Source organism: Pseudorasbora parva, chromosome 24 (genome assembly GCF_024679245.1).
Source record: "Pseudorasbora parva isolate DD20220531a chromosome 24, ASM2467924v1, whole genome shotgun sequence".
NCBI lineage: Eukaryota > Metazoa > Chordata > Actinopteri > Cypriniformes > Gobionidae > Pseudorasbora > Pseudorasbora parva.
The window spans coordinates 16,618,125-16,633,187 of NC_090195.1; the positions used below are offsets into that span (position 1 = coordinate 16,618,125).

The 15,063-nt window shown below is 37.5% G+C and overlaps 1 protein-coding gene across 1 annotated transcript in view; it reads right to left on the bottom strand.

Moving 5' to 3' along the window:
• Window positions 1-15,063, bottom strand: part of prex2 (phosphatidylinositol-3,4,5-trisphosphate-dependent Rac exchange factor 2) — a 207,234-nt gene that overhangs the window by 163,768 nt on the left and 28,403 nt on the right. Inside the window, exons 2-6 of the mRNA XM_067434938.1 lie at window positions 13,832-13,903; window positions 12,168-12,290; window positions 9,950-10,054; window positions 8,564-8,665; window positions 6,319-6,480 (exon numbers count right to left, since the gene is read on the bottom strand). Of these exons, the coding sequence (XP_067291039.1) occupies window positions 6,319-6,480; window positions 8,564-8,665; window positions 9,950-10,054; window positions 12,168-12,290; window positions 13,832-13,903 (564 nt within the window). The remainder of the gene's footprint in view (window positions 1-6,318; window positions 6,481-8,563; window positions 8,666-9,949; window positions 10,055-12,167; window positions 12,291-13,831; window positions 13,904-15,063) is intronic.

A 15,063-nucleotide genomic window follows, 5' to 3' on the forward strand; every position in this document is an offset into this window, starting at 1 on the left:
GAGTCTGAGGAGATGGAGGCGAGGCAAACAACATTTTGAATTTGGACTGCAGTACCAATCTTAACCACTAGCGTCAATCCTACATACTGCACCTTTAAGATCTTTGTTCCTGTGATGGAAAGCTGAATTTTCAGCAGCCATTACTCCAGTCTTTAGTGTCACATGATCCTTTAGAAACAGGGTCGTATTAACAATTGGGCTAGGCGGGGCTGAAGCCCCAGGGCCCGAGCTAGGAGTGGGCCTGTGATGATAAGCATCTGACTGCAGAGCCGCAGTTTTACCCCAACCACAGTTTACCCAAGCAGCTCTGACCGCACATGCGTATTGCGTCATAACTCAAACGAATTAATAATATGCTCACACTTTCAGCCTGTTTAAAAGTACATTTTATTTGTTTTCAAGTTTATGCATTTACCCCAGGCAGAATTAATCAACTTGAGGGAATTAGTTATCTTTGACTTTAGACTAATTATAAAAACCTTTAAAATGTCTATTGGAAAGTTCGTTTTTTATACCAGGCTTTGAAAATACATTGTGTGTTTATTAAAACCGTGTGCAAAACCGCTGTAGTGAAACTGTGCATGCGCGCGCAAAACCGCTGTAGTGAAACTGTGCATGCGCAGGCAAAACCACTGTAATGAAACTGTGCATGCCGCGGGAAAAACTGCTGTAGTGAAACTGTGCATGCGCAGGCAAAACCACTGTAATGAAACTGTGCATGCCGCAGGAAAAACTGCTGTAGTGAAACTGTGCATGCGCAGGCAAAACCGCTGTAGTGAAACTACGCATGCGCAGGCAAACCCGCTATAGTGAAACTGCAAATGCGCGGGCAAAACCGCTATAGTGAACTGCGAATGCGCGGACAAAACCGCTAGAGTGAAACTGCAAATGCGCGGGGCAAAACCGCTGTAGTGAAACTGCGCATGCGCGGGCAAAACCGCTGTAGTGAAACTGCGAATGCGTGGACAAAACCGCTAGAGTGAAACTGCGAATGCGCGGGGCAAAACCGCTGTAGTGAAACTGCGCATGCGCGGGAAAAAACGCTGCAGTGAAACTGCGCATGCGCGATATTATTGCCTGTGATTGGCTTTAGAATAGATTGACTGGCCATCCGGATCACCAAAACCCCTCCACACTCCCACATATTAAGTGCTGTTATTTAGTGGAGCACCTGGGTCCAAAAGACCAAAAGCCAAGAGAAGAAACAGCGCTGCCTGATTAAACTGAGCAAGAATCCAGCATTCGCAGTGTGAGAGCAGTTTGACCGTCTACCACAAAGCGCTGACAAACTTGCTTGACGCTTGTGCCACTCAACTTATACAATAACCAGTGCAAGTCGCTTGACTCATTTTTTCATTCGTCACAAGCGCAACATGATGCGAACATTAAAGTATCTGTGGTAAACCTAGCTGAAAACAGATCCAATAGCTTCATTAAACTGAAGTGTCAATGTAAACTGTAAACAGTGATTATTACAAGCTTTTCAATACACACACCATGCAATTACTAAAGCTGTAGAAATATAAATGTATGGTATTTATTGTTAATGTTGCTATTATTAAGCCTTACATTAACGATTGGTTGGGGGGGGGGGTCAAATATTATTTCATGCATTCTGACTTATTTACACTGTTAAAGAGTTGGATTCTCATGCTAATCATGGCCAAAATTGAAGATGATTTTTTTTTTGTATTTCAGTATTTCTGTGCCAAATACGTTTCTCAATGTTTTGTTCAAGTATGGCTATGTATGACTTCATAAAGGGCGGAATTGCTTTTATGAAAAACAAAAAAAAAGTGTTTTTGGTTGTGAAGGAAAGATCACCTTGTTCCGCTTCCCAAATAACCCAGCATTAAGGAAACAGTGGATGCAGTTTGTTTTTCCAGAGCGGCAGCTGAGTTCTGCAAGTGTGATTGTTCCCAGTCATGAGTCGAAACTACAGGCAGATAAGTGAAACTGCATCAAATTTCTGTGTTTTGTTGGCAGTCGGTGCATTTCGGAAAGAATCGGTACAGCGTATCTGTCTTTTATAAATATGATAATACTCAAATTTAACAAGAGATTGCCAGAAACTGTGTGGGTTATGTACCTTTTAATATAAGGGCAAACAAGTCACTTTTATAATGGTTGTTTTATACTGTTTAAGAAGTTTTTCATTACAATATCATAGTTTATTATTATTAGTTATATTATTATTGTTGTTATATAGAAACCATAAAACCATGGTAATGGGGAGCTTGGTTTTTGCCTGTCATGTGCTCTCATGGCGATTGTCTAACCCTGCCCACCTTTTTTCCTGATTATCGTGTTTGCAGTCCTTTGCTGGATCGTTGTCAAACTTACCTCATGTTTCCCTGCTCATCGTCTCGTCAAAGTCAAGTCAAAGTCAAAGTCAAGTCAAAGTCAAGTCAAAGTCAAGTCAAGTCAAGTCAAGTCAAGTCAAGTCAAGTCAAAGTCAAGTCAAGTCAAGTCAAGTCAAGTCAAGTCAAGTCAAGTCAAGTCAAAGTCAAGTCAAAGTCAAGTCAAAGTCAAGTCAAGTCAAGTCAAGTCAAGTCAAGTCAAGTCAAAGTCAAGTCAAGTCAAGTCAAAGTCAAGTCAAGTCAAGTCAAGTCAAGTCAAAGTCAAGTCAAAGTCAAGTCAAAGTCAAGTCAAGTCAAGTCAAGTCAAGTCAAGTCAAGTCAAAGTCAAAGTCAAGTCAAGTCAAGTCAAGTCAAGTCAAGTCAAGTCAAGTCAAAGTCAAGTCAAGTCAAGTCAAGTCATGTCAAGTCAAAGTCAAGTCAAGTCAAAGTCAAGTCAAGTCAAGTCAAAGTCAAGTCAAGTCAAGTCAAGTCAAGTCAAGTCAAGTCAAGTCAAGTCAAAGTCAAGTCAAAGTCAAGTCAAGTCAAAGTCAAGTCAAAGTCAAGTCAAGTCAAGTCAAGTCAAGTCAAGTCAAGTCAAGTCAAGTCAAAGTCAAGTCAAGTCAAGTCAAGTCAAGTCAAGTCAAAGTCAAGTCAAGTCAAGTCAAGTCAAGTCAAGTCAAGTCAAGTCAAAGTCAAGTCAAGTCAAGTCAAGTCAAGTCAAGTCAAGTCAAAGTCAAGTCAAAGTCAAGTCAAGTCAAGTCAAGTCAAAGTCAAGTCAAGTCAAGTCAAGTCAAGTCAAGTCAAGTCAAGTCAAGTCAAGTCAAGTCAAGTCAAAGTCAAAGTCAAAGTCAAGTCAAGTCAAGTCAAGTCAGGTCAGGTCAGGTCAAGTCAAGTCAAGTCAAGTCAAGTCAAGTCAAGTCAAGTCAAAGTCAAAGTCAAAGTCAAGGCAAGGCAAGTCAAGTCAAGTCAAGTCAGGTCAAGTCAAGTCAAGTCAAGTCAAGTCAAGTCAAGTCAAAGTCAAGTCAAAGTCAAGTCAAGTCAAGTCAAGTCAAGTCAAGTCAAAGTCAAGTCAAAGTCAAGTCAAGTCAAGTCAAGTCAAGTCAAGTCAAGTCAAAGTCAAAGTCAAAGTCAAGGCAAGGCAAGTCAAGTCAAGTCAAGTCAGGTCAGGTCAAGTCAAGTCAAGTCAAGTCAAGTCAAGTCAAGTCAAGTCAAGTCAAAGTCAAGTCAAAGTCAAGTCAAGTCAAGTCAAGTCAAGTCAAGTCAAAGTCAAAGTCAAAGTCAAGGCAAGGCAAGGCAAGTCAAGTCAAGTCAAGTCAAGTCAAGTCAAAGTCAAGTCAAAGTCCCCCATGGGGTAGTTTTTGTTTATCTTGTTTTGTTGTAAATCTGAATTATTTTTAAATAGAGATGCAATACATTGCATCTGTGTATTAAATATATGATTTTTTTTAAATATTAATTATTCCTGAGGTTCCTGAATTATTATGTTATTATGTTGTGTTGCCAATATAGGCTATGAAGGGGGCTCTTGGGTTTACTATAGGGCCCTATGTGTTCTTTATGCGGGTCTGTTCAGAAATCATACTAATATGCTGATTTGGTGCTCAAGAAACATTTCATATTATTATAAATGATGAAAACAGTTGTTTTACTTAATATTTTTGTAAAAAACTACTTTTTTCAGGATCCTTTAATTTAAAAAGACAAAATAACTCCTTTATTTAAAATAGAAACCACCTTTTGTAGCAATGCAAACATTTTGTAGCTTTACTTTTAAGTCTGTCACTTTTTTTGTCAATTTCTGAATAAAAGTACTATTTTAAAAAATGCTTGTGTGTATTTACTAATACAAATTCGTAAACATTCTGCTAAACTTCTAATTTTCTCAGGTGTTTTCATGATGACAGAAGTTTCTATCCCTATTATCCCTGTAGTCACTCTATTGTCGGAGCTAATTCATGTCCTCATCAACTTGTACATCCTAATGTGTGTGAGTTCACCATGACTGTGTCTTTTATTTTACCTCTTTCTATCTTCCTCCAAAAGCACTCCGTTCACATTAAACCTCACTGGACGGGTCTGTTACATAAACCCCAAGCACAGAACCCACACTGCCCACACAATCACTGCCATTGTTACCCTTGGCCGGCAGCCGCATGCCCAGTCACACGTTATTAAGGGGGAAGTCTGGAGGATAAATGAGTTTCGAACTGCAGTCCACGATACCTGCTGGTTATTTGATGGCTCACGTGTTGCATGCAAAATTATGTGATGGGGGTAGAACAAGTCTGCATGTTAGATGTAGTTTGTGGTTAGTTTATAGAGTACTTGTGAAAGTATTTCTGCTCTAATCAGCCATCTGAATATGAATAATGGCAGAGTTAATCTCGTGCTATGGTCAAGCGGCCGCTACCGTACAAAGTTGGTCTAATTAAAGGCATTGATGCAAAGAGCAGACAGTGCTGGTGTAGTCTAAAGGGCACTCATTTGAGCTAGTGGGTGGAGAAAGAGGTTGTACAGAGGCTGAAAGAAAAGGGTTTCAAATGTTTACATCAAAGACACTGACAAGAATGGAGTTTTGGGGGTTAGTGGTGGGGCTCTTTTACTGTATATTCTGGCATCAAACTACAGAAGTTCAAAAACTACAACCCTGTTCAAAAGTTTACAGAACGAATCAATGGGATTTTGCACATTTTAGTGTCCGTCAAGGAAAATCAGAAGTCGTAAAAGTAAAAAAAAAAAAAACTCCTTGTCTCCTCAAGAAGCCACATGTATAAAGTATGGTGTAACGGTACACAAAACTGACGGTTTGGATTCAGATCGTACCTTGGTTTTGAAGTCACGGTTCATCATGACAGATTTGCATAACAAATGTATTTTAAATAAACAAGACATTATTAAAGGGATAGTTCACTTTGAAATTAAATTTTGATATGTTTTAGCTTACCTCATGTTGCAAAGCTCAGCACCCTTAAAGGGGTCGCACCACGTATTTAAAATATTGAGCACCTCCATATTGCCAAAATGGTATGATCCTCGTTTCATAACACCCGCGAAGATTCGACCGTGAGATCGGTGGTCGAATCTGGCTCCGCATATCGAATCGAATCTTCGACTTATTCATTCATGTTTATTCTTAAGGAAGAGATGATCGCATTCACTCGCGCGCTGCCGCTTGAACTGACGCGCCTATACAGTGATCAGTCACAACACAATAAAGAGCGTCAAAACGAATTTCGTAGTAAAATGTCCTGAATACTTAATATGTTTGTGTGGGAACTCGGATTGAAAAGTGTTCTGTGCTTAAAACGAGCCGATCGTTGACTATTAAAGAAACTCTTTACTGAAACAATTCGGTACAAATACGTGTACTGTTACAACCCTAGTATAAAGGTATACTCTTTGTCCATAACTCAAACTTTAAAGGATGTTACATTAGATACATGTTTTACTTTAGGATTAAGGGTTAGTTTAAAACCCTAAATTTGTCTTAGTACCCACATTATGTCGATGGAAAGTCCTAAAAACATGGAAAGTCATAAAACATGAAAACACAACGTGTGTGTGTGGGGGCTGGTAATCACAACATTATGGGGACAAAATGTCCCCACAAAGATGGCAATATCCAAAATCCTTGTCCTTGTGGGGACATTTTTTGGTCCCCATGAGGAAAACATCTTATAAATCACAGGAGTTTTTTTGAGAAAGTAAAAATGCTGAATGTTTCCTGTGATGGGTAGGTTTAGGGGCAGTGTAGGGGGATAGAAAATACGGTTTGTACCATATAAAATCCATTACGCGCAATGGAAAGTACTCATAAAACATGGAAACACTATGTGTGTGTGTGTGTGTGTGTGTGTGTGTGTGTGTGTGTGTGTGTGTGTGTGTGTGTGTGTGTGTGTGTGTGTGTGTGTGTGTGTGTGTGTGTGTGTGTGTGTGTGTGTGTGTGTGTGTGTGTGCGTGTGCGTGTGCGTGTGTGTACCTCCCAGCCCTCAATATGAGACTGCCACTCTTCCAACACCTCCAGTTTCTCCATCTGCCTTTTGGCTTCATTGATACTGGAGCACACTGCTTTCATCACCTGCAGCGACTCCTGCACCATCAAGTAGTCATTGTGTTTCTTTGGGGTTCTTTTCAGCAGCTCCTAAATATTCACAGAAAACACAAACATTGAACATTACATAAAAGGAAAGTGGTATAATTACAACAAAACACGACCGAAACATTACGAAGTGAACTTGTTTTTCAAACAAAGCTTAACACTGATGGAATTATCAAAGCTAGGGGCTATGTTTTCTGAAGAATTACAGCTAAAATTGTGTTTGTAATATGTTTAACAACGTTGCTACTGCAAGACAGAATCTGCTGGGGAAGATGCTAATCTCTAAACCAAGTCTAAACACAAGAGTTCTGCCTCATCAGTTAAATTCTGTCGCTCACTTCTACATGTCTAACATATCTGAGCGACCACAGATGCCTATCACTGGTATTTAGCGAGAGGGGCCACGGTGACTCTGACTGTGAGAAGCTCAGTGAAGAAATTAGGCTAGAAATTATGGTCTTATTATGTGAACTCACGCTTGTGGGTGTTTACAGTAAACCATTTCAATTTCAGTGTTTTGGGTTCAAGAACAGCCATGAAACATTAGCAATAGGCCTGGCAAAGGATGAAACTTAGAGTCTAAATAATGGCTTGTAAAATTGTTGTTGATTTTTCTATGTAAATGTACAATACAATAAAGTGTAACACTCTAACTTGTGCCCCTATAATGCTTTTTTGGATATTATCTTTAATGTATGTAGTGTGTAATATAGCTGTTTGTAAATGTAAAAGGTCTGCAAAGTTTGTAAAAGTAAAAAGATCAGAGTGGAGAGTTATTGTCTCTCCAAACTGCATGAAAGTCGTCATTAATTCCAGTCTTGATTCCTGGAAAAACCCATATAGATTTGTAACAAATTTGCATAATTCCGTCTAAAGTCTTCATTGGGTGCCTGCAAACAACGTCAGCTTTGACCCACTCTCAGACACTAGTTGTAACTGAGGACTGGATGAGTTTGGTTTGTGTAGTCGACATGTCAGAAACACTAAAAAAGAAAATCCACTTTGCATGTAGTTCAAAAAGATGAGGAATCAGGCTCGAATTGATACGGTAAAACTGACACCATCGTAACTTTTCGTATCACTGCTTATAGAAGTGCTGAGGAAGCTTCCAGAGCTGAAAATAAGATTAGGTATTGGGCATTTTGTTTTCAACACACGCTGTAAGCAAAGACCAATCACAACAGACTCGGCCATCTGACCAATCAGAGCAGAGTAGGCTCTCGGAAAAGAGGGATTGAATCCTTTATCGAACCGTTTCAGACACCTTGAGAAAAAAGTTGATGCTTCAATGTATATTATGAGAAAATTAAAGTGCTTTTTTAACCTTAGATGCATGTACTGTAAATATATAGTCCAATACATAATTAGAAGCCTTTAAAATAGCATAATAAGGGCACTTTAATAGAAAATAGAAAATAAAACATGCATTAAATTAAACTATCAAGCAATTGGGTGTAAAATTCAAGATGAAAAGGTTTACAGTTGAACATGTTGGCATGTTTGGAATAGCATACTACTCATACTATTTCAGCAGTAATTCGTATGTAAACTGCACACAATAGGTCATTTTTCTCCACACAAAGAATACCTGAATGATCAGTGCAGACTTTTATGTAGTAATAGTAGTAATAATAGTATCCCACTATGCAATGTGTTTGAGCTGACCTTTAATTTCAAGTTTCAATATTGGTGTAAGGGAAGTGCCAACTGTGTAATTACAAATACATAAATTAATTACAGACGTAATTACATGCAGGTATTTTTTAAAATGTAAGTACAATGTAAAAACATGTACACAATAAGTGCATTGTATCACATGATTAATTACAATGTTAGTACATAGTAGTTAAGGCCACCTAATACAAAGTGTCCATATGTACTATTAATTCATAAATTTGATGATAAAATGTTACATTTGAAGTGTTTTTTATATTCAAATAAAAAAATATATAAAATATACAAAATACCTTAAAACATATACATCATTATAAATAATCATAAACATATATCACACAACAACTGATTATTTTAGCACTGATTATTTCAACATGCAAAATGATGAGGTCATGTGACAGTGTACTATACTACTGTTTGACATGTCTGTAGTTGGATAATTTGTACTCACTCTCAAGAGTAAAGGGTATTTACAGATCCGCTGGATGGGTGCAACCAGGTAGCCCTCCAAAGGAACCTCTGTGTTCTTCCTGCCGCCCAGCAGCATGCAGTTCTAAAGAGACAAAAAAGCAAAAGTCAGAAAATAAAATAAAAATCCTCCGTGCAACCTTTACTAACACTATATATTTGAACTTGAGTCTTAGAGGGATGATAGAATGGCGCGTTTCCCCTCAAGGTCACGGCTATAAAACTGCCATTAAATCTAATTCAATAACAACCGTATAGCCACCACAGCACGAGTTCAAAGACTTAGGGAGCAGTAAATCAAAGAGCGCTCGCAATCCCACCATATAGATTACCAACAATATACTTTACTGCTGAGAACAGTGTTTATGTTTCAGATTTTTATCTTAACGCCTTAACTTTTAAAAAAAATTAACATAGCAAACAACCAGTAAGAGAATAAATGATTTTAAATACAATAAATTAAAAATAATCTTAATAATCAATATAATATCAACCATGTCCAGTAATGCACTTACAACAAAAGCCGATATATCAATTGAACTGGAATAAATGTTCAAATATACGCACGTTTTTGCATGTCTTAAATGAATCCAGATGTAACCAATAACGTAAAGCTTCAAATATTTGAGTGAGCAGCTTGTCTTTAATGTATGTATTTTAGTGTTATTGAGGGGTCAGTGCTTTCTTGCAGTGCATTACAAAGACAGAGAGTTGAAGGGCACTCCTGTCAGCTCGGCCAGAGGAAATGAATTTGTGTCGGCCTCTCCAAGGAGCTCCCAAGTATCGTAGGTCATAAGATATAGCATTACACACACATGCCACCGGCCCCTCAGTGTTAGACCTGACCTTGGCCCGGTCCTGCCCATTACAATGCCCATTAATGAGCTCACCGTCCAGGGACAGGAATTGGAAATGTGTCCAACAAAAAACATGAATCTTTATCATGTGCATTAATGCAAATGACGAAAGGTTTGGCAGTGGCTAGGATAATGAGCATATATATATATATATATATATATATATATATATATATATATATATATATATATATATATATATATATATATATATATATATATATATATATATATATATATATATGCAGCCACATAATTTCTTATCGCTGCGGTGCATGCAGGGAACCTAAGCCCCAGGAAAGCAATTTATTTTATATTACTGTGCTTCCAGAGTATATTGCTATATTGAAGTAATTTCCTCCTCCTTGAGGTCACAGTATGCATAATTTTTAATTGCAATAATTTGCAGAACATATACCGTAAAAAAAAAGACAAATAGTATGGCAACTAGTAGCTATGAATATTGTAAATTCACACCAAAATCATATACAGAGCAGCAACAAGTGTCTTACCAGCAGAAGCGTGCGTACTGTCCTGATCTTATTAAGCTCCAGCAGAAGCCTCTGGGCTTTCTCGTGGTTCCCACAGTACTCGTCGTAAATCTGAAACCTTCCTCTCTGAGGAGATACATGGACACAGAAACACAGGAGGTCACATACGGGAGGCCAGCTCTGGTAAGTTCTTTTGAACCTGCCTCTATGACTAACTGGTTATTCTGGGATCTCACTCCTCATGACCTTCAGAAATCCAGCATCTCTGAGGTATTGCCCAGACACAGAGACGAAAGGCTGCCGGATTAAATAAAAGAGCAATAAAGTAGTGCCTCCATGCCTAAACCACAAAACAGCATCTCATCCAAAAGCCCCTGCAGCTTTTCCCTCACTCAAATATACAATTTATTTTCAATGACACAGGAAGGCAAAAGTCCCATTTTTTGGGAATTATTTTGTTGTTCTTAAAAAAAGTTGTAAAATTCCATTTATCTATTTCTATACTAAATATATATTCCGTATATATTATAATACAAATAAAATTATCAAATGTTTTTTTAACCCTTTTACATGTCAGTTTAAAATACCGACCCCCCTCAAACTTTTATAATGATCATGTTAGCTAATCTATCATGCAAAAAGTGTGCACCGCAATTTAGAGAATCATATCTGTTGGATTCACAACACGTGAATTCATCCACTTCTCTGGAAATACATGAAAGTACATTTCTAAAGTAAGTGTCGGAGAAGAATTAAGTACATTTTATAGTTACCTAATACATACACAATGTGTATCTGATATGAATTTAAAAAATCAGTAAGGGTGGAGGGGTTTTGGTCAGATCCCCTGCCCCTATTTAAAGGGGTTCCACAAGGAAGCACACTGGGCCCTATACTTTTTAATATTTATGTTAATGATATTGCTTTGGCTGCAGGTCATTCTCACATACATTTATATGCAGATGACACCATCATTTATACATCTAGTTCTTCATTGTCCACTGCACTGTCCTCATTGCAGGCCAGTTTTACCAACATTTAACATGCTTTTGCTAGCCTTCACTTAAATGCAATTTAAATGCAAATAAAACAAAATGCATGGTTTTCAATAGAAATCATACACATATTATAGATCTGCCTGAAATTTACTCATTAGATTTCTCAAAGATTGATTTAGTTGAATGCTGGCTTGATAGCAAGTTGTCTTTTGAAACTCGTATAGCTTAGAAAGTTATATTTCATATTACTTTTCTTTTTCTTAATAAATCTTCTTTTACACACACAAATTTTGTTAAAATGACAGTGCTTCCAATTTTGGATTATGGTGATGTAGTTTATAGGTCTGCTTCAAAAACTCTTCACAAACGGGATGTTATTTATCACGCTGCAATCCGATTTGCGACTGGAGCTTTATTAACACTCATCATTGTCACTTGTATTCTTTATTGAATTGGTCTTCTCTTTATTCTCGTAGACAAACTCGTAGACAAATACAAATTAGTCGTAACATGTGCTCTATCAATTTCATTAATTTATGTGCACCTTAAGTCCGTACCGCTGTTGGTCATTATTCTTTTCAGTTTTCTGCTGCCTACGATTAGAATCATTTGCAGCAGACTTTAAAGCATAGTTAATTTATTCCACTACCTTCTTTAAATAATCAATTTGGTTTATGATACAAGATCACTCTACTTGTTTTTAGTTATTTGTGTGTTTTATATGTTATGGTTATCATTGTATTTTTGAATTAATTTTATGCTTTTATTGTATTGCACCTGCTTCTTATCCTGCCTCTTGGCCAGGTCATCATTGTAAATGAGAACTTGTTCTCAACTCTCTTAATTGGTTAAATCAATTAATTTAATGTAATTAAATAAACAAGTAAATATATATTGTCTGAAAGTTAGAAAAATGTAATCACACTGGTGTGATCTAAAGTTTTACTGTCACTTTTGATAAACTTGACGAATCCTTGCTGATTATTTTGCTTATTATTATTTTTTCTTATGACCCTACACTGACCTTTACATATTTAGACAGTATTCTATAGAGAAAAAAGCAGTCTAAGCTACCTGGTCTGTTGGCTGGTTTTAGAGGGCTTTTTTTGACACTTTTCTGTTGGTCAGGCTGGGAGACCAGCTTAAACCAGCTAAGACAAGCTTAAACCAAGTGTTGTTGTTTTTTCAGCAGGGATGTGTGTAACACGGTGAGTAAAAGAGAGAGTGGCAGACAGACTCACAAAGTGCAGGAAGCAGCGGCCCACTTCATGATACGGGTTGGGGTCAGGCTGCAGAAGCTCTTCAACCATGGACAGGAAGTCCCTGTGCACAGACAGGATCTCTTCCAGGTTAGAAAACAGCACCTGTTGGGCAAACACATGCATGGAAATATTGACTTCATGACTGAGGGGGAGTCAGAGGGATATTGTCTTGATCTGGAAAACCAACAATGCACTTTAAAAAAAAAAGGGGAAGGTCTGGAAGTGGCTGTAACAGTGCATAGCACTCTCTTTGAAATATATATTTTTCGGAATAGATAGCAAAATATTAAACTAAGAATTACAGCACAAGAAAAGGTTTAAAGTAAAATATTAAGACAATTATTAAGGCATTTGGTTTGATATGTTAATTATACCTAATCACATTAGAAAAATTTAAATGTTAGTATCCAAATACCAATTTATATGAAGACAAGCCAGCTGTGTGCTGATTTATAATCCATATTTAATAACTCTGGTCAGTAAGAATCTTGCTCACACACATCCTCAAACAGGTATGCTCAGACATGCTCTAAAAACATGCAAACAGCAGTCTAAGCTTGTTTACACTGTCCCTCTACAGAATTCCCAATTAGAATGCATTGAGTTTACTGTCACGCACCACCAACCAGGCTGAAATGTATTGTTAAAGAAATAGTTCAAATTTTGCAAATCATGAATGACACATCATGATTCATCATGAGAGATGAGAGAGCAATGATGTTTTAATGTCACTGATGATAATGATGATAATGTCAAACCTCAGAACTACGGCAATGTATCCACCTTATTTTTCAATGTGAAAGTAAGCTATTTTCTGTGAATGTGCGAGACTTCTGATTCATTACCGACTATAGGAAAATAACAAGAAGAATAACAAAGTGCTGTAAATGGTAAAACTATTTGCACTACAAAACCAGTGTTTATAATTACAGCAATACATTAAAATAATTGGGTAAGAAATACCAGTTTGCAATATCAAGCAGCCTTTTTGTACATCTAAAAATAACTGGAAGAGGATAACAACGGAAGCCAGACCCATTCAATTTACAAATTGCCCACTTTTACGTGAAAAATAAGGTGAAAAACAACTTGATGAAAGGGCTCTCGCATCCGTGCCACCACCACCCGGTGGCTTCAGCAAAAACAGAGCATGTGGGCAATATGCATTTAAGCATTAAAATAATATAAAAGTTTATCAACTTATTCAAATGATCAATATCTGTGAAGATGCAGCACTGGCCCGATCGGGTAAGTGACAGTTATGTCTGTCTTTCACGCTGGCCCCGGGCCATCAGGCAGCCCTTATTGTTAGGAACTGTAATCTTATCTAATATTTATATTTAATATTTTATGTAAGTTTAGTTTTCAATTGCCAAAAACAATTTTTAATAGTTTTAGTAAACAATAACACCACTTGTTTGTCAGTTTTCAACCTCATTCGCTTATCATGAAAAAGAGCAGTTTGGGTATTCTGCTAAATATCTCCTTTTGTATTTCTTGGAATAAAAAAAGTCATGCAGGTTTGGAATGACATGAGAGTGGGTCGATGACAATTTTCATTGTTTAGTGAACTATTCCTTCAATAAATATCCCCTTTTGAAGTTTAAATGTGCCCCTAAACCAATCGTGTGTCCAGAACTCACCTTGACAGTCTCCTCTGTGATATTCTTATCAATTTTAGACACAGCATACTGATTGAGGCGATGAAGAAGTACCTGATGGAGACACAGAAAAGAGGAGAATGTAAATAGTCAGCAAACAGGCCAAAATGTCTTTCTCATTGGCATGGTCATCCATCGGAGAAAGAATGGGTTGAATATCCAATTGCAGCAAGCTGGATGGTGGGGCCCTGACCAACTGAAAATACAGCAAACCACAGCCAATACTAACGATCCAACATGAAATCCAATTTCTCCTCCGGATCATGGACAGCGGGGAATACATAACAAATGCAATTTACAACCTTCCCAAGGAGAAAGGGAAAGATGCCACAATGCTGGGGGTTTGACAAAACAGGACTTGAGATAAAAACAACAGGAAGGAAGAGTGACTGCATTTGCCAAGAGACAGAAATAATAAATACAGTAAATCTTAGGCACAGAGGTTTGATGAATAGCTGTGTCCACAAGACACTTTGCATGAAGGAAATTTCAGTAAACACAAATAAATCCTATCACACAGTAAAATCTCTATTTGGAATGCTGATGGGGAGATTTGTTTCAATAAAAACCAAACTATCATATCTTATCTGAACCACAAGCTCACACTGTCACACTTGCTTTTTCTATTATAAAACAGCCTGAGATAATTGGGTTGTCATGTCTGGATTATAAATATCTCAAAGCTGGCTAAATAAAAGCGTGGTATCTTGTGGTTGCACATCTTGTTGATCTGCCAATGCGAGCGAGGCAAAGGCTTTCGGAAACTCATTCAGAAATGCCTGGCTTGTTTAATATGCATGCTAAATACATGGTACGTGTTCAAACAAAAATCAAAAGAACATCTTTCATGGATTCAGCACTGTTGAATTGCTTAGAGGTTTATGATAATGCACTTCTCAGTGTTTTTAAATACAGTTCAGACAGTTTTGCTGGTGATATAAAATAAAGAATCCTTGCCGAGATCACAATTTTTCAAAAGAATGCGTCTTTGTCTCACACTTTGTCTCGACTCTACCTCATCAATTTAATCCTGAATCTGATCCGGATGATGCAGATGAACAAGTTGATCAATCAATGTTGCCAGAGCGACTGGATCAGAAAGTATTGGTAAGTTCGCATTTGTTATCGAAGAAACGACAGACATAGAAACGGTTGTATTTGGAAGGCCAAACAAGGGAGCTGGCATGGCGGCGCCGGCGATAAAAATACTACAG